This window comes from Gigantopelta aegis, chromosome 4 (genome assembly GCF_016097555.1).
Source record: "Gigantopelta aegis isolate Gae_Host chromosome 4, Gae_host_genome, whole genome shotgun sequence".
Lineage (NCBI taxonomy): Eukaryota > Metazoa > Mollusca > Gastropoda > Neomphalida > Peltospiridae > Gigantopelta > Gigantopelta aegis.
The window spans coordinates 7,421,897-7,444,057 of NC_054702.1; the positions used below are offsets into that span (position 1 = coordinate 7,421,897).

General features: G+C 35.6%; 1 protein-coding gene across 1 annotated transcript in view; it reads right to left on the bottom strand.

Moving 5' to 3' along the window:
- Positions 1-20,762: 20,762 nt before the first annotated feature.
- Positions 20,763-22,161, bottom strand: part of LOC121372124 (synaptotagmin-10-like) — a 76,970-nt gene continuing 75,571 nt past the window's right edge. The window contains exon 5 of the mRNA XM_041498388.1: positions 20,763-21,635. Coding sequence (XP_041354322.1) covers positions 21,404-21,635 — 232 coding nt within the window. The 3' untranslated portion in view covers positions 20,763-21,403. The remainder of the gene's footprint in view (positions 21,636-22,161) is intronic.

A 22,161-nucleotide genomic window follows, 5' to 3' on the forward strand; every position in this document is an offset into this window, starting at 1 on the left:
TTAAAATAAAATACAACTGCAAATTGTGAACAATTGTATCAAATAATAAATCAAGATACCGACATGTCGTACTATTGATCAAATGGTTCCCCAGTAAAAAATCGTTGTTGTCATTATGCACCTATCAGCATCCACAAACACCTAACCACTAAAGCCTGAACAAATAAATAAACGAATGGATGAATTAGTGAGTGTATGAATGAATGAACGAACGAACGAACAAATGAACGAACGAACGAACAAATGAACGAACGAATGAATGAATGATTGTTTTGCTACGAAGCGGGCGGGGGTGTATCCCAGTGGTAAAGCGCTCGCCTGATGCGCGGTCGGTTTGGGGTCGATCCTCGTCGATTGGCTAATTGGATTATTTCTCGTTCCAATCAGTTCACCACGACTGGTATATCAAAACCATAGTATGTGCTATCCTGTCTGTGGGATCGTGCGTATAAAAGATCCCTTGCTACTAATGGAAAATGCATCGGGTTTCCTCTCTAAGACTATATGTCAAAATTACTTAATGTTTTACATCCAATAGCAGACGATTTACAAATCAATGTGCTCCAGTGGTGTTGTTAAACAAAACAAAATTTAACTCAACTGACATATCTCTACACATGCAACAAAATCATCTGGTGCATCTCTTGGATACATTTGCATGTTGATGTGCAAGGTTGTCCAATGTCAAGACGTTCACACCATGATTTGCAGCAATTTTGGATCAGTTAATGGAAATAGAGTCTGTTTCATCAGTTTTGGTAAACCCTGCACATCAAGTGTTTTCTCGAAATCAATCTTGGCGGAACCCTCATTCATGGGCATGTTGTTTATTGCTATGTCAGCTGGTATCAGTGCAGTCTGCGTGTGCACGTGTCTTCAGCTGGTGGCCATTGCTTTGCAAAGACACTCTTCTTAACGACAACGTCACACTGAAGATTGTTAAAAGCAATGAGTAGTCAGCGTGACAGAACAGGGCTCTAAAATCTGGTGTCTGCGTGGACTGGTTATTACAATAAGTTGTATACATTTGGGGTTTTTTAAAGTAAATTTTGTATGTAGCACCATTCTGGTGTCAGTCTAATTCGTGTTTGAATATACTGACTTCACACAACTGCCATCTTTTGTAATATTTACTTGTCTTGTCCTGTTCAACTCTGAGACAGAATATTTTCGTGCCGTTCAGACTGATACCTAGACATTTTACAATCTTAATTAAAATTAGCTCCACTATTACATGTGGATCTAACAGCAGCCAGTTGGAGCTCATGTCCAGTTGACCTTTCATTCGACCAATCAAAACCTTACTTGCAAAATCATGCCAGTGATTTGAAAAGAATTTCAAAACATTCGGGATTATGCCGAGGGTATACGAAATGATTCGGGTGAATTACGAAGTATGCCGGAAACTAATTTCAATATAACATTTTATGTAAAATTCGTTTCAAGACGGGGAAAAAACCCGTGATGGTATAGCCATAAAATCTGTTTATACTAGAATACGATCCAGAGTTTATTACTGCATTTCCCCCCGTTTTTTCAATGTTGAAATAAATCAACAAATTCGCCTATTCTGGGGCGGATCCAGCTTTTCTGATGGGGGGGGGGGGGGGGGGGGGGGGTTCCAAGACAAAAAGGGCACCATAACATTATGAAAAGGCACTATTGAAAAATTACACACGGTTCACATGGACCATAATATAATAGTGCTACAACAGGGACGCTGGCAGACGTATTCTACAGTGTTCTATACATTGACAGAAAATGCCAATATTGTTTAATATTAAATTACCGTGGTATTTGAACAAATCAAAACGGTTATGATCGTTCAAATATCACGTGAGTTATACTGCGCTTGCGCAAATCTAGTATTTTTGTGCAGGCAGCGGGAGCCCTCTAATTGTTTGAAAATAATAATTTAAAAAACTAATTACATTTGTAAAAAAACCTAAAAATCCTAAATAAAAGGGGCACTTCTCAAATTTGAGGGGGGGGGGGGGTCCGGACACCATGGACACCCCCCCCCCCCCCCCAGATCCGCCCCAGCTATTGCATAAACAGTCTCGCCCGATATTTAAATTGTTATTTATAGATGAAATGTCACCTGGACATGGGAGTCCACGCAATGCTGTTAGATCTACTGGTAGACCAGTAGAACTAATTTTAATCAGATTGGACATTTTACTGTGTACTTTGTATAGACACATGCGAGCTTTGCCTAATATTATAATTGGAGTGAACGAAATATTATAACTTCTCATGTAGAGAAACAATATATTCCAGTCTTAACTGGTTTACATCAGCGAATACTATATATGATGAGGAATAAGCAATACGGTATCATTATTTGGCTGTGACACGAAATATGTTCAATTTAATGGTGAAGAAAGTTGATCAGTTGCAGTTGATTACACACTTAGGAACACAAGGGATAATGTTTTAGGAAGAAAAGTTGGCGGCCACCAAATGTTGGGTCCCTGTATGAAAATGCATATTGCACTTCGCTGAACAATCTTCAATATGACATTGCTAGTAAAAAAAAGTATGCTTGAAATGGCAGTTCCATGGTAAAGTTGCATTTACACAATTTAGTCAATTTTTGTTTATCCCAGTGCCCCCTTTCCTTTCTCTCTTTTGGATTTCATCTCATTTCTTCCCGATCTGGCAACTCCTCCTATCATTAAACTTGATTCGCTGTCCTCCTCCACATCCCAGTCCTAGTCTCTCCAACCGCGACAGGTGCTTGCCTCTTGTGGATATCTGCGCCACACACCTGTTCCCCATCAGCTTTTAGCTGTGGGCTTAGTCTGACCACCAATTTAGTCAAATTTAGTTCACCGACAAATCATGCATATAAATGAAATATATATTGATTCCACTTTCTAAACCAAGCATAGTGTTCAGATAATATTTAAAATGACTTACTTGACCATGTGCATCACAAATACATTTTATGGTTTTGTAGGAATAGCATCTCGTCAGTTAGTGTTTTTGTCCCATCAGTTACATTACATTAAGCAGTATTAAAATTGAAAGAGAAATTTCTCTCAAAACTGATCATAATGCAGATTTGCAATCTATAGCTAGTGACAAGGCTGTAAATTGTATCCTTCAAGCTGAGATAATGATTACAACTTCAGTACACTGTAAAAATACGTGGTCCTTAAACGTTCCATATGTCTTCTTAACAAGACGAATCAAGTTACCATAAGGTTTTATAATTTTCAGAAAGATAAATACTTCCCATTTAATATGTGATAGACCACACCATTTTTACTTAACGTTTTAAAATTTTCTCCTACACTTTGGGAATTATTGATCAAATGTGCCATAAGTCACAATGGAATTCACAGAGCAGTGATGACTCTACCGGCTGATAGGATTCTAGATGTCTTCTTAACAAGACGAATCAAGTTACCAAATGATAGACCATACAACTATTTATTACTTAGTTTGTTTCCAATTTTCTCCTTCAATTTGGGAATTATTGATCAAATGCTCCATAAGTCATGATGGACTTCACCAAATAAGATACTCAAAATAAAGACAGCTTTAAAATCCTATACAGCAGTGATGCCTCTACCGGCGATGATATCGCGAGACGTCACCACACCCAAACGTGAGTTTAGAAGTCCCGCCAAGTTTGGCTTTAAAAAGAAAGCTGTTGTATGGGTATGTGGTACCCAAGCTAATGAACCAGGTTTGTTCTTACTCAGAATTGATGAACAACCTGGTTACAAAGTGACGGCCCATTTCTTGTGCTTCAAAGTGACCATGCTTTAGACAACCATGCACAACATGAGGCAAGAAATGAACTGGATGAGTGTGTTGTGTGTGAAGATGATAATGAGGTGAAGATGATAGTGAGATGAAACTGATAGTGTACCAGATGGTAACTAGTATGTGAATATGAGGACGGTAGTATCCATAACACTGTGTACTCAATTTATATATCACTCTCGGGTGTTTTGTGTTATGGATTTGTTAACAATTCATTCATTCATTCATTATTCGTTCATTCATTCATTCATTTATGGTTTAGTTTTGTAGTTGTGGCAACTTGCGAATGCTAATTTTATTGATGGACTGGCGGCCATTTTGGAAACGAACGAATACGCTGCTGCATACACAATGTACTCGCGTCATTTCGTACTGTGTACCCGACACACCATTGGTCAAATCAGAGATCCGCTTTTTATTAATGGCAGCTGAAAATGTCAAATCCTTTTTTTTCCGAATTAGAACTGACACGGAACCATATATTACCATAATTGGTTTTCACACTCTATAACACGTTAATAACTTAATTACTTTCATTCGCACTGCCAGAAGATACTAGTCGTTTTGGGGAATAAAACACAGGACTGACAGCTGCCTGCCTCCATTTTCAACTTTCGCTTTCTTACCATCCATTATTGAATAGTTTACCACTCCCAAGTGGAGACCGAATTCCATGGCAATACATTCAGGGACGTGGAGGAACTCTTCATTAAGTTGAGTCTGAGTTGTAACATTCCCTGGTGTATGCTGTCCATAATAAATGAAAGAACTAAAAACAAACCTACAAAATGATAAAAATAAATAACATAAGCTAACAAAAAAAGAAGCTACACTACCTTTTATATTTCTACACTAAGGTAAATTTATATTCAAAATTAAGTTTAATTAATCACAACAGTACTATTCTATACATTTTATGGGTTTTTATATTAGATTTTCGTTTTTGAAAGGGAAGTTGTACTCCTGAAAATATTTGATATTATAAGGGAAACTTGGTGAGGAACTGAACCCCTAATCATGATTAAGTGCCTTTACAACCTACATGCATTATTATTACTCAACAAAATCAACTAGATTTATTGGTACATATTGGTTTATGATATAACCCAACAGGTAGCATTTCAACTTATTAAAGTACTAACAGTTAATACTATTAGTTGGTTTTACGATGTTTTAAAAATACAATATTCAATATATTAAAAGAAAGCCAGGACGTTGTTAATGTGTTAGGCTGGATTCAGTAAACCATTTTTAAAATGCGAAGTTTAAAAAAAATAAAAAATAACGCCATTTGTTCAACTGCAACCGTGCAACCTGTTTTTGTTATTTAATATGTTTGGGTTTTTTTTGGTTTTTTGTTGTTGTTGTTGTTGTTGGGTTTTTTTTTTTTTGGGGGGGGGGGGTTTGTATATTATATATTATATAAGGAATACATTTTTTATTATGTGAGCCTCTGGCAAGAATAATACATTATTTTTATTCCTAATATATGATATTGACGATGCCGAAATACACGAGGTTAAAAATCTCTTTATCATGTAATCTCAAGCTTAATACAAACTGTTTTTGAAAACAGTATATGCAACTTTAATTCCAGTCAGCCAGTACGCGATATTGAAATGACGTAAGAATATGTGGCGCGGTGTCTTTTTGAATGGAAATTACGTCAAATTCGAATGACGTTATTTAGGATGTCCTTACATCAAAATAAACTAGTGCTTAACGTTTTTCTGTCTTCTGAACGCTGGACAGCTTTCAGTTAAAAATTGCTATGGAAATGTTTTTATGTGATGACTATGAATGCATATGTTAAGAATGTTGTGTCACCCTAGTACGTTTGCTTAAATATCAATACACTTAATGCCGTGACCTCGATTAATTTACATCTAATTTCCAAAGTTATTAAATTCTTAAAGTATGTGATCTGAAAAATACATACTTTGATTGCACTGAAAATATAAGATATTATATGATATTTACATATACACACACACACACACACACACACACATACATACACACACATACATACATACATACATACATACATACACACACACATACATACACACACATACATACATACATACATACACACACATACATACACACATACATACATACACACACACACATACACCACACATACATACATACATACATACATAAATACAACGGCCACCTGTTCAATTATTTGTGGACAAAACATGAATGGTTGAAAATATTTAGAAGCCAGGTCACAAACACAAACCCGGAAATTTTATCTACTTCCAAAAATCCACAAGCCAGTCGATACATGGACCGATATTAACACACCACCCGGTCGTCCAATCATTTCAGACTGTGGATCAGAATCGTACAATATTTCAGAATACATAGACTTTCACTTAAAACCAATTGCAAATAGACATGAAAGTTTTGTGAAAAACACTGAAGATCTTCTATCAAAATTATCAAAAACCAAAATCCCAAAAGATTCATTCTTGGTTACCCTTGATATTGACTCCATGTACACCAACATAGGTATTGATGCGGGCGTTGATTCAGTTAAGAGAGCATTTGATAACTACCCAGATCCAAACAGACCAGATAACAACATTATTGAGCTGTTAGAATTAAGCCTAAAAGGAAATGATTTTGAGTTTGATGGAGAAATGTATCAGCAAGTGTGTGGTTGTGCTATGGGCAAACGTTTTAGTCCAAACTTTGCATCTATCTATGTCGCCGAATGGGAAGAGGCTGCTTTAAAGAATCGAGTAAAACACCTCTTTTGTACCTCAGATATCTCGACGATATACTTATCATTTGGCCGCATTCTAAACAAGAATTTTGGAACTTTTTTGAGCTATTAAATCAACAGGATGACAATATCAAACTTAAGGCCACCATATCAGATAAATCAGTTGACTTTTTGGATGTAACAATTTATAAAGGTACACAGTTTGAAACATCAGGTTACCTAGACTACAAAGTGTTTTTCAAACCCACAGATACACACCAACTTCTCCACTGCAAGTCTTTTCACCCATGCCACACCTTTAAAGGCATTGTTAAATCTCAGATTATTAGATTTCACAGAAATTCGAGTAACAAACAGAATTTCAATGAGGCTTGTTCACTTTTATTTAGTGCTTTAAAACCTAGGGGATATTCAAAACGGTTTTTAAGACAAATTAAATCTGAAACTGTTCGAGAATTAGAAAATCCCCTTAGGGCAACTGAAGACTATAAACCATACAAACTTCAGCATAACCAATCACGTCAAATAAGCACTGGCTCCTCTACTACTTGTGCCAAAACCAGGTGTAGACTTCACAACTTACTTAAAGCGCAGTCGACTTTCAAAAGTCAACAGACCAAAATTGAATATCAAATTCGGACAGACATGAACTGTGATTCGAAAAATGTAGTATATCTAATCACCTGTAATTTATGTAAAAAACAGTACGTAGGACAAACGCAAAACCAACTGAGAATTAGAGCAGTTTGTCACAAGTATGATATTCGGCATGAAGTTGACACCCCTGTCGCCAATCACTTCAATCTACCTGACCATTCGTTAGATGAAAATTTTGAAATAATTCCAATTGAACAACCCCTGATACTTGGTTCAAAAGACGAAACAGACCTCTTGAGACTTGAACGAGAGGCCTTCTGGATTCGTACATTACAGACAAAACAGCCATTTGGAATAAACGTTGAATCTGGTAAAGCTGTAAAAAGAGATAAAATAATTTTTCCAATAATTTACAGTCGACGTAGCGTTGATATTGGTAAACTTATGAAGGAGGAGTTTTTAAATCTGCAAACTGTTATGAAAAACCCTATTACAGCACGTCCGGTTATTGCATATAGAAAAAATCCAAGTCTCAAGGATATCTTAGTCTCCACCCGACTACACGCCGCCTAAGCCTGCGTCTAAGCCTCTAAGCCGGTCCATTTTTCAGTGGTTGGTTTGTTGTTATCCCTTTCCTAACAATTAAAAAAAAAAAAAAATACATCGTATCCGGCTGTAAACAAAACATAGTACTAGCCAAATAAATTTAAAACAAGACTGACCGAAAAACAGTTATATTTTGTATATCACAACGGTCAATTTAAAATCAATTTCGAATCCCTGGGGCAAAATTAGAAAATAACAATTTTTTAGTTTTTAAAAAATTCCTGAGCCAGTGCGTTCATTCATTCTTAAATACATACACATACACACACACATACATACATACATACATACATACATACATACACACACACACACATACACACACACATACATACACACATACATACACACACACACATACACACACATACATACATACACACATACATACATACATACACACACATACATACAATATATAGATATTCATACATCAATACACATACATATACACACATACATACACACACACATACACACATACATACACACACATACATACACGCATACATACATACACACATATACACACACACACATACATACATACACACACATACATACATACATATACACACACACATACATACATACACACACATACATACATACATACATACATACATACATACATACATACATACATACACACACATACATACACACACATACATACATACACATACATACATACAAACACGCACACACATACACACACACATACATACATACACACACACACACACACATACACCACACATACATACATACATACATACATACATACATACATACATACATACATACATAAATACAACGGCCACCTGTTCAATTATTTGTGGACAAAACATGAATGGTTGAAACTGCTATAATGGCCACAAAATTACAATGACCACTATTTTGTGTCCAAAATTAATAGTTGAACTTATCATAACGGTCACACGATATATACATGTATTGACCTGCGCCGTCACAATATAAAGTTATTGTTTTACTAAAGCTGAAATAAAATAGATGTATGCTCCAGTGATATGTTCGGTCATTTAATTTACAAGGCGACTTGTTATTGGTTGATGTAAGGCTTGCATTGAACTTACGTTATATTCCACTCGTCAGCACTGACAGGTAGTGTATTCCAAATATTCCAAGGTATTTGATTGCTCGTCGTCTTAGGATGATAATGTCCTTTTTTAAAAATTAGTTCCATATACCATTTTGTTGGTAATAAAGTGTTCTATGTCCTTGCTAATAGTTCATTTAGCTAAAAATAGTTATAAGTGAGTTATTGCCAATTCTTTTTGTTCTGTGTCCAAAAATTACAAAACGATCAGTACTTTAAAGGTCCACGCTTATGACACATTATTAATACACAGTATATAAAACAAATACATAAACATTACATTATTAAAAATAGAAAAACTAAAATACCATCCCAGTTATTAATAAAGTGACTTTTTGTAAAACACTTGGGGAAAAAACCACTGCTCAGTCGATTTGACCCGCATCAGACCTTTTTACTATGTTCCTTTATATATTAAATAGAATTTGCATATATAAATATGTTTTCTCTCTCTATCTCTCTCTCTCTCTCTCTCTCTCTCTCTCTCTCTCTCTCTCTCTCTCTCTCTCTCTCTCTCTCTCTCTCTCTCTCTCTCTCTCTCTCTCTCTCTCATTAATTGTACTTTAAATGCTATGGCCTTTGTTCTTAAGTATAGACATTTGTAGTTACTTAAATATATGTTCTATGTTGTAAAACATTATAGTTCTAAAATAATCAGTCAAGTTGTATGTTGCAATGTTCTAAGTTCAAATCAAATTTTACAATTTTCAGAGAATGCAATGTTTTGAAGCAGTGCCAGGTTAGAATAAGAATATTTAGATAAACAATTTAAATTAAAACTTTGAATTAGTCTAGAGGATATGTGAATGAATTGTGCATTTTTTTTAATAAATAACATTTTTATGTAGTAAAAAATAAGTTTTTCTCTCTCTCTTATTATTATTATTTTATTTTGATGACTGTTGATACTTTATGCATTCCAGTTTAGTAGTGGTGTTTTATAGTAAATTATTTTATGTGTTTTTCTTTACCTGTATATGACAGCTACCTGTCCATAACGACCACTTTTGTCAGGTCCCTAGAGTGACCGTTATATACAGGTTCGACTGCATGTATATATATATATATATATATATATATATATATATATATATATATATATATATATATACACGTATATGTATTTGATATTTGATATTTGTTATTTATTTTTGTTTTAATGTTTTTCAATTTTGGTATGCATCCTTTGAACACTTTCATCTACCCTGTATTCTGTTATTTGTTTCACTATATAATTAATAAGAATGCTCCATTTCAAGGGCAGGTTTTTAAAAAAAAAGGTCCTTGACCCCTAAAACTCCAATCACTAACATCAAAATTAAATCTGACCCTAGTTGATGTAGAATGTTGTTTTTTCTCATTACTATAGTCACGACCATCTTGAATTTAAATGATGTAGCAATGTCTTGGTTAGCTGGGGGTAGTTTAAAATGAATTCATTGACCCCTAAAACTCAGATATAGATATACATTGTTTTGTCATAGGTGATAAAGTGGTTTGTCAGATATCTAGAATATTGCAAAATACTTAAGGGTGCCAAGTTTGCAGCACTCGGATCATCAGTCAATACGTTCCAATGATTCTAGCCCGAATACTCAGATTGTACTACTGTACTACTGTACTACAGTCAGAGTACTCGGGCTACAATGATCCTAGCTCTGACTGTACTACTGTACTACAGTCAGAGTACTCGGGCTACAATGATCCTAGCTCTGACTGTACTACTGTACTACTGTACTCGGACTAGGATCATTGTAGCCCGAGTACTCTGACTGTAGTACAGTAGTACTCGGGGAAAAAAAAGGAAACAAAAAAAAGCGGAAAAAAGGAAATAGGAAAAAAGTAATAGAAAGAAAGAAACACCCCATATATACTAATATATACTAACTTTTTATATATAAATATATACTAACCCTAACACTAACCCACTAACCCTAACCCTAACCCACTAACCCTAACCCTAATCCTATCCCAGTTTCTTTCTTTCCGTTTCGCTAAGAGTTGTCTCCCTTCATTTATATATCGCCATGGACTTTGGCGGTTGATGGATCTAATGGCGATTTGGCACGCAATGAGTAAAAGGAATTATGAAAATAAAGTATTTTGATTATTACACAAGCAGCGAATTTTTTTGTGACAGAGAATATTGCAAATTGTTCACATTTCCAAACTTCTGTATTCCTTTTACTGTATGTCAGGGCCTGCTGGATGGGAGGTGCGTAATTCAGGATATAAAGAATCCTACATGTTTTCGTCAGTTATCATGTTTAGCGATCGAAACAGACAACAATAACAACAGCAGCAACACAAATCTCACAAAAATGCACATGTATGGGTTTTGGTTTTCTTTTACAATATTGGATGTGTAGGCCTATTAGGGTGGTATGATACCAGAAGCGTACGTGTAGGCCTACTGTCAGTCGCGGATCCAAGAGTGGTCACAGGGTTCCCGTGTCCCCAGTTTTGGAGAAAGGTAAGGGTCACAAGTGTGACTCCTAAGTGTTTTATCATGTAGGCACAGTAGTTATACATATTGCACGAAAACAAATGCTGTACGTTATTCTAAGCTGAACAAACTGAGCAAACACCTAAATTAAGAATCCCTCTAAAATTATACTAAATCTTTTCTTTTTTTTCTTGTATATTTAATTACAAATGATAGACTCCCGCCGATGTAGACGAAAAGCATGGTAGTTCTAAGTGATTAAATAATATATGTAAATCCCGATATTGCAGCTTTAATATACATTCATTTAAAGTGGCTGTCTCAAAGTTGCATAATGACCAAATTTATATTCATTGTTCCCTTGAAGTGTAAATATACCAGTATCTTGAATTAATATACACCTTAGTCCCAAGAAAAACAATACATCCCAATAATTTTATTTACTCCTTTTTATTTTCTCTTTTTTTTTCCTTTTTTGTTTTTGTTTTGTTCAAATTGATATTATTGAACAATTCAATAAGGATGACCCACAGGTTAAGACGTGATCTTAGTAGTATCATGTCAGTGTTTCTACCAGAACGAAATTTAAGGTTATGGTGCTATGGAATTGAATATTTACAATGTGTGTGCTGAATGCAACCGCAGTCGACAGGTCTCCCCCAGAAAGAAAATGGGTTAGGTTTAGAATTAGGGTTAAGAAAATCATCAAATAATGATAAGAGTCATTAATTTTGTGACAACGTCAACTAAAAAAAAACAAATCTCCACAAATATTTGGGTATGGCGCCATACCCATTTTACCCTCTGGCAAAAACCCTGCATGTTACATTTTGTATTTCACAAAGAACTGGCTGTTATTTTTTATGCATGAATATTTTTATTTATTTCATCAGTCCTACCGGTGACGGACAATGAATTTTTGTTTAGGTATTCTCCTAACAACACCCTGAGTGCAAGGTGTAGGCTGGGGGGGGGGGGGGACAGACGTCTCCCCCATCCTCCCGATAGGTTATTTGCAGTGTTGTATTAGGTTATTCCTATTGGTAATCTACTCGTGTAAGAACTTTACTGTTTTTTCCCCCAACTATATTGGTGTCAGCTATCAGTTTGACGGACATATTACCAGAGCGTACTGTGCTGTCAGCTTGACTAATGAATATTTCCCAGTGATTGATGCACAGATCACTATTCCCAAGCGTACCACTGACTGAATTATCAATTTATTTCTTTTTTTCCCTCTTCCCTCTGTTTTCTTCTTTTCCCATTATTCTACGTGTAATAGAAAAGCTAATCCTTCAATCGTATTTTTTGTTAAACTTAAATATTTCCTATTTCGAGCAAATCGACAATTGATTACAATGAAAACGTGACAATGGCTTATACTACGTTTTCGTCCTTTGTATCTTGTTTAATTTGTTTAATAGCTCATGCAGATGGTATCTACTTTATAAATTAGTAATTTTTATTATTATGTTTTTAATTCATTTATTCGTTGTTTTCATTATATGCATCATGGTCATGCGCAGCTAGTCTCATGAGAGTTGAACCACAGCCTTTTATCTCAAATTGCAGCTGCATCGTATCTCGAACAGAATCGATTGGGCTTTAGTCTTTTTTCTTCTATTTTTTTTTTTTCGCTCTCTAACTATTTTTTGCCCACGATATATATTTGTTCATAGTAGTTTTATGACTGCTATCACAGTTTGTTGTTAGTAGATAGAGATGCGATGTCAAGGGAAGATAATTACACACGTAGTAGAGATGCGATGTCATGGGAAGATAATTACACATATAGTAGAGATGCGATGTCAAGGGAAGATAATTACATACGTAGTAGAGATGCGATGTCAAGGGAAGATAATTACACATATATACTGAACAAAATAAGAAACTTCCGCTAACTTTGCTTGAACATAACTTGATGAAAACAAACCGGGGGAATAATTGTTATATATGCGTTTAAAGAGTGTTCCATGATGCATCGTTTGGTGCAAAAATCATGGCCATAGGTTAACAGAAACTGGGAGAAATTTTGACCAAGTGTGGTAGGGGTTCAAAAAAAAAAAAACCACTTAATAACGGGTATGACCACCACCTCTTGAATTGACCACTGCAGTGCATCGCAGGCGCATAGAATTGACTAAAGTGTTGATTTCTGCCTGTCAGTAAGACAAGTAAAACAAATTGACCGAATACTACACGGGACATGTCGAACCATGCATGCACGTGCAAATTGAATTTCACGTTGTCGACAATTAACAGTGCAAAAATAATCGATAAAATTCATGAATCCTGATAATACAGCTCAAGGCTAATACTACCTATATAATTTCATTACACAGTGAATTCTTTAACACAACAAATACTATATGTACAAATCGGAAGTTTCTTTTTTTGTTCAGTATAGTAGAGATGCTATGTCAAGGAAAGATAATTATACATATAGTAGAGATGCGATTTCAAGGGAAGATAATTACACACGTAGTAGAGATGCGATGTCAATGGAAGATAATTACACACGTAGTAGAGATGCGATGTCAATGGAAGATAAAAAGTAAAGTTTATTTTATTTAACGACGCCACTAGAGCACATTGATTTTTTTTATCTTATCATCGGCTATTGGACGTCAAACCAATGGAAGATAATTACACACGTAGTAGAGATGCGATGTCAAGGGAAGATAATTACACACGTAGTAGAGATACGATGTCAAGAGAAGATAATTACACACGTAGTAGAGATACGATGTCAAGGGAAGATAATTACACATGTAGTAGTAGAGATACGATGTCAGGGGAAGATAATTACACACGTAGTAGAGATACGATGTCAAGGGAAGATAATTATACACGTAATAGAGATACGATGTCAAGGGAAGATAATTACACACGTAATAGAGATACGATGTCAAGGGAAGATAATTGCATATGTAGTAGAGATGCGAAGTCAAGCGAAGATAATTATACATGTAATAGAAATGCGATCACAGGCGGAAGCACATTCCCCAGCCCTTGATACAATATTCGCGATGCACTGGCTGAGATATAGGGGAAATACTTAACAGACCAGATAATTAATGGTTCAATGTACGTATAATGAAACGTGTTAGCTGTTATTCACTATTAATCTGTTATAAAATCTTCTGGTTGTACTCGAATCACACATTCCAACTGAATTCCCTTATTGTATTTCGTCAAAGAATCTGAAATTACGTAGCAACTGCACGTAGACTGCATCAGTTCAAGTAGGTTACAACGTTCTGTTTGCTTTGATCAGTTTGTATTTAAAGGCGATCGAGTAAAAGCGCTCATTATGAAGCATCTACCTTGATCAATACCACCGAACATCAGCTGTTGTACTGGGTAATTACCCAATGATATCTGAAGTGGTCAACATTGGTTTGTGTATGTACGTATTGATTTACCACAATTCTTATTAACCTCTTTTGTTCTGGATTACACGCTTAAAGGTAACTTCTATTTAACAATCACGTGAACCGCTTTAACTTAACATTTTCTAAACATTATCCAGTATAGTAGAAAATTACCTCAGTTATATTTATGTGTTAACAGTATTAAATCTATAGTCTCTAAAATATATTTTAATATTTAAGCATTTAGAATCGATCGTGAACTTTTGTCTTCTTCCCGTGACAAATCGTTCTTATATTTACTATAGATCTAGGCTACATTTAGCATATCTTTGTGTTAAATAGAGAACGCATGGCGAGATGAAGAATTATTGTAGTTAGATAATAAAACTAAACGGGTTTTTTCCTAAAGTATTTCCACCCAAAATTTACCTTTGTGGTTTGTACGACAGTTTGTTCTGGAAGAGGGGGCTCATATTTGCCCATTCGAAATTATTTAAAACCCTAATTAATGCTATTTTAGTAAAGGTTTGGGACTTGTATACATGTCTGAAATCCTGTAAATAATTGTATAAATGGGTTTTCATAGGAATAAATGATTCATCGGTATCATGAAGGTGACAAATGTGACTAGAACTTTGGAAACTGGTCAGAATTTGTGTCTGATACATAAAGTGGCGCGCTGCGTCAGTGTAAAGACGTTAATAATAATATTGATGATAATAAAAACAATAATAATAATGATATGTTGTTGTTGTTGCGTTGCGTGTGTTGTTATGATGATGGTAAGAGAGAGTGGAACTGAAAGGTGAGATGGAGGGGAAGGGGGAGAGATTGTGTGTGTGTGTGTGTGTGTGTGTGTGTGTGTGTGTGTGTGTGTGTGTGTGTGCGTGTGTGTGCGTATGTGTGTGCGAGCGATAGAGATAGAGACACAGAGGTTAGAGAGAGGGGTGTTTTTGTTTTGTTGTTAAATGACATTTTATTTATTTGTTTTTGTTTGGGGGTTTTAATATGTGTGTTGGTTTTTGTTAGGGATTTTTATTTGTTTTTGTTGGTTTTAAGGTTAATAGGTGGGTTCTAATAATGATAAATAAATATCATATAACAGATACTGTAATATTAATAACAACACATTTGTGTGAGTAACATCATTGTATTGTTCCATAAAATATCATACCATGATAATAACCAGTTACACTGTGCAGTAGAACAAAACACAATATTGATTCTGTGTACACCACATTCATTTAAAACAGTGAGAAGTTTGAAAGTTCTGTTGGTAAAAATACGTATAATGTACATACACGTGATTACCAATGGCGCAGTCAAAGGGATGGAAGCCATGACCCACCAAACACACATCTTTTCCCCCACCACCTTTTATAGATTCCTGTCGACCCATACCATGACGTAAAGACAGTGCGGTCAACACGTCACTGTAGGTGGCCCCCCAATATAACATCCTGGCTACGCCAATGGGGATTACATGTATACTGTACAAATAAAGACAGTGCGGTCGACACGTCACTGTAGGTGGTCCCAATATAACATCCTGGCTACGCCAATGGGGATTACATGTATACTGTACATATAAAGACTGTGCGGTCAACACGTCAGTGTAGGTGGCCCCCAATATAACATCCTGGCTACGCCAATGGGGATTATCTGTATACTGTACAAATAAAGACTGTGTCAGATCGGGTAGGTGATAATGTCGAGATTTCACATACGCGGCTCTAGGATTCCTTTCACTATAAACATTAGTCTTTGGTTGTATTCAAATAGAAAAGTTACCCCGACAGTAGTGATATAGAATAAATGATATCATGTGGTCGAATTTACAAAGCCTGTTTATGTCTTACACGCGTGTAACTACATACATTTACAATGCTTAAACACCTGTTTGTCTTAACGCGTGTAACTACATACATTTACAATGCCTAAACACCTGTTTGTCTTAACGCGTGTAACTACATACATTTACAATGCTTAAACACCTGTTTGTCTTAACGCGTGTAACTACATACATTTACAATGCCTAAACACCTGTTTGTCTTAACGCGTGTAACTACATACATTTACAATGCCTAAACACCTGTTTGTCTTAACGCGTGTAACTACATACATTTACAATGCCTAAACACCTGTTTGTCTTAACGCGTGTAACTACATACATTTACAATGCCTAAACAACTGTTTGTCTTACACGCGTGTAACTACATACATTTACAATGCCTAAACACCAGTTTGTCTTACACGCGTGTAACTACATACATTTACAATGCTTAAACACATGTGTTTAAGAAAAACAGGCTTCGTAAATTCGGACATTTATGTTTTAATTACAGTTGGTTAAATGCAGTGACTGTTTTGTTTTTCATTGTTGAGGTTAAGTGTATTTTATATAAACAGCAGCTGAGTATATTGTTTTATTATTCAATTGAGTGTGTCGTAAACATATCGTATACACCATAAGGTGGTAGGTGTGTTTGAGAAATAATAACAATAATAATAATAATAATAATAATAATAATAATAATAATAATAATAATAACCATGTTATTGTCTTTTGTAATAGAGTTTGTGTCGAAAATTTCATTGGTGTCCCATTTATACAGTAATAAAATATATTTTACAGTGAGAACAGTGTTAGTATAATTTAACTGGTGAGTCAATTACACAGTAATAAAACTGTCATGGTACTGTCACCGATAGTACAACAAAGAAACAAAACATTTTAGAGAATTATTGTGCAAATACATTCATAGATCTTATTAATATAAAACAGCATAATATAAATTTTAAATACACGTAAGTAAAAATATGTATATATTATCAGCGCGAACAACGTATGTAAAAGTAAAATATTTGTCAAATTTAACAAGAAGCAGTAACAAAAATACACAAAACAGAAACATATCTCGTTCGAGTTTCTTCTCTTTTATCGTCTTTAAATTCAAGAAGGCGTGAACAAGACTCAAAAGAATAAATCACAATGGTGAATGTCAACAGTGAACACGCATTCTGAGAGAACTGCTAAAGCAATACATGTCCCCCTACGCGGCTCAATTTCTTTTCGTATCGCCTACATTCAAGGGCCATAACTCAGTGAAAAGTGGGTAAATCACCATCAAAGTTAAACGTGATCTGTTACAGTACATGGTAAAGTTATATGCAAATATCATCTCAATATTTTCAGGCATTGTAAAATAAAAGTCCTGAAAACAAATCTTCATATCTCCTAAATTCAACGGCCATAACTTCGTCAAAAATGGTTAAATCGCCATAAAAGTGAAATGTGATCTGTAACAGTACGTGATAAACGTCATCAGACGAATGTGGGATAGTTCTGTTTTAAGAATATTACTCTTTTTACTTATACATGTATATATTTTTATTTACTTGATGTTCTTTCAGCAATTTTGGAACAATATAAACCTAAAGTTTTCATGATTCTGTATAAAATGTATTCACTCATTTATGTCCGTGCTTATATCAAAGCACGCTGTTCTGTGCACACACCTCGGCTATCTGGGATGTCTGTCCAGGACAGTGGGTTAGTGGTTAGTGGTTACAACTACCCAATTAGTCGTTAAAACTCGCTCCAAGTGGGTCCGATGGCTTAACCACGAAATCACCGAGGCCGGTATAAAATGTGTTACTGTAGTATTATTAGGAGAGTACTGGCATATTAAATGGTTGGATCCAATAAAAACATAATTAGCATCGCCTAAATAGTAGACCTATACATAGCGTAATGTGCAGGACTCGAAGCTACATGCTTTGCCACTGTGTGTTATTACTTGCTAACTGCTGCACATTATGACCACCAGGCAATGCATTCACATCGTTAAAATAGGAATGGGTGTTGTGTGGGTAATTTTGTATATGCTTCCTTACGAAATGAAACGAAAAGAGCCGATTACCTTATCTGAAGTAGTGCTGACAGAATGGACACCACTAGAGGACATTGCTTTATTAATCATCGGCTACTGGATGTCAAACATTGGGTAAGTTTTACATATACTCTTAAAGAGGATAGGCATGATAGCACATACTACGGCCTTTGATATACCAGTTGTAGTACACTAGCTGGAACAAGAAAAATCCCGATGGGCCCACAGACGGGGATCGATCTTAGACCGACCGTGTATAAGGCGAGCGCTTTGCCACTAGGCTACATCCCGCTCCCCTGACAGAATGTAATGTTTGTTAGTAATATTCAGGATATAGTCAGGTCCCATGTCTTAAAAAAAGTGTTTATTTATCAAAGTACGAGCATTTCTTTAAGATTAAATCAAGCATACTTTTTAACCTAATTTGGGGGTGCTGAATCCAAAAACAATGTTGGCCATCGGAGAAATTACGTTTAGGGGGTCAAAATGACAAAAACAAAATGGTAGTATACGAAATTAGGATTGTATTGAAAATACATTGTATATCTAAGTATAATAGAGTGTCACCGATTATGTTTTTTTTTATCTATTGTGTGCAACAATTTCTTTAGGATTGTATTCAACATACTTTTCTAACCAAATTTAAGTATGCTGAATCCAAAAACATGTGTTGGCCATTTGAAAAAGAATCCTTATGTAGTCAAAATAACAAAAACACAAACACGCTTTTATATTTGGATACAACGCATTTTCAACACAATAATAATGTGCAGACATTCGTATTCTGAAACCCCTAAATGTAATTTACATTCGATGAGTGTAAACATTTTATTTGATTGGATCCAACTATTTAGTACAAGACTGGCAATTAGGATAGTTGAATTGAAATCAGTTGAACTGATAATTCTTTGGCTTTGTAAACGTACACGAGACACCGTCAATTATACAAATAGTACTTTAAAATGTAATAACGTTTTTATCTACAAAACTATAAAATTAAAAAATAATAACAATATATCATTTGCTTAAATATAGATATGTGCACACCTGTTTCACGTATTGGGTTTATTAAAATAATTTTTATATTACAAATATAATTATTATATGTATAATTATTTCCAATAATAAAAACAAATCAGTTCTTGTAAACCGTTCAAATCCAGATTCTTTTCTTAGTGCGTTTCCTGTTGTAAACGAGATGGGTGTACCATATTCTGCACAAAATCGCTGTAGGACCAGAACTAATCACGGAAGAAGGTGGGAGGAGAGAAGTCTAGATGGCCTAGAGGGTTGGATGACTTAAGTCCGCGCTGCGCCAAAATCCAAATGTGCGCGGAGTTTACCGTGTAGAAACACCCCACCACGCTGCTCATGTGACAACTGCTACAGGTGGCTCCCGCGCAAATGAAAACCGCTTGATTTCCGCATTGGAGAACCCATGTAAGATATGTCATGGCTATATTAATGACCCAATCTCGATAATATAGTAATATTTAAGCATTTAGTATAGATCATTCGTTTTTTTTTTTTTTTTAACCCATACCATTCTTTGAATTTTATTGCGAGCAGTGCTAACGTTCGAGAACGATTAAGGATTTGACTTGTTTTAGATGTAAATTTGATTTGCTGTGAAGCGCAAAAACCAGTCTAGCAGGCGTTGTTTCCTGTTCTGTTCTGGCCTGTTACGTGTAACTTGGATCAACTGCAAATGCTGTGTTTATCATATCGAGTAGGATGCCTCTGGCTTTGTACGATTTATTAAAAAACAAACTAGGCCGAGACTAGTATACGGCATATAGACGTCGATGATATCTGTTGACAGTGAGAACACAAGAGTATGTATGCCAAAGCTGTAGTAAAATGTTTGTGCTAGCTTGAGGCCTCAATTAATGTATATATGTATCTGATGGCTGAAAGGTATCGACAGAAGCAGTATTAATCTCTATGGAGATCACTATAAGATATATCATATCTGTTGTATCGAATGGAAAATGTGGAACAGTTTCTGTCACACATGACGAACATCAGGTCATCCTCAGATCCTAGTACAACCAAATTCAATAATATTTGAAATATGTATGATATAAATATAAATAAAAGATGTTTGTGAAATATTCCTATAATGGAAACAAAATGGCTAACTGGGATGAAGGGCGCCAAATTATGAATACTCCCCCCCCCCCCCCCCCCCCAATAACCAAAACAAGTTTTGACTCCAGCAGTGCTTTGAAACAGTCGTCAAAGGACCATGACGGAAAAAGCCATATTCCAACATGGTTGGAGCTAAAATGAATGATCAATATATATATATATTGATTTTTTAAATTTTAAGTTCATAACATTGACACAAAAAGTGAATGCTTGCATGAGATACGTTTTAGAAATCCATATTGAAATAGGGTGATTGACTTGTGGTATTAATGCTTTGATCTAATAGTATACCGACTAGTAGTCACACGAAGTCTACACAGAATATGTGAAACGGTTCTCTTCTTAAGAGGCGAATATCTTAATTGTTCTAGTGTTTTCGTGCTGGGTGTCGTTAACATTCATTCATTTGTTCTTTTGATAATTTTAAAGCTTTTCCCACCAATCCTCCATTGCCTCAATACAATCGTCTGAAGTATTAACATCTCCTCTCTTGAGTCTGAGCAAGATGTGAGGCCCAATGTCAGCCATATTTGGTTGTCCATAAGATATGAGGTCAAAGGTTAACTATTCATGGTTACCCATCTCTAGTAACCCTCACACGGGTCTAGAAGAGTCCGAATGCTGCATGGTAGCCATTTCGGGGCTGTTTTGACAAATGTGTTGACTGGTACCAGTCTCATTCTAGCGAGGTGTCCCAGCTCATATTCCGCTGCTATTGCCATCTAGCGAATCTTCGGTGGACTGTCTCTGTCTGAGACAACACTTCCCATTGGGTGTGATTGGCATGGGGTGAGGCAGGTGCTCCTGGAGCTGGTACCACTGGGCGACCGGTTTCCGCGTGTTCTCCAACATCTCGTACCAGTGGTTGCGACCCAAACCGTTGTATTTGGGGCCCAGCGCACAGCATCCCATCAGCTCATCACTGCCAATCCTGTGAAATATGACATACACGCGTTATGTACTCACGTTAATAACTCACAACAGTCGTCTTTCGTGAACTCTATTAACATGCCTTTATCCAATTAAGGTTCAGGCACGTCTCTCTCACACCCAATCTCTGGCATGGCCAGTGTTCGGGTGTGGGACAAAGGTACCCCAACATTATAACTATCATGCATCAGATATAATATAATAATTATCTTAACAAGACTTGGTAGGATTGTTTAAACATGAACATAAAAAATAGTGTAGTTAAAGGAGAAGGGAGTCAGTTACTTCACCCTACAAACACATGAAAACGTTCCCCTTTTCTAGTTAGAGAAGATTTTATACCACTTTGGCCTGATGATTATTGTTTACTGCCCATATCCAACTATTTCAGGCTGAGCACTATGGGTTATTCGACACTTGTGCACATCTAACACTACCAGTCCTTTCATAGTGACATGTGACATCATCAAATGTAGTTTAATCTGGCCAGTAAATTCCTGTAATTTAAAATGAACCAGCTACTTTTG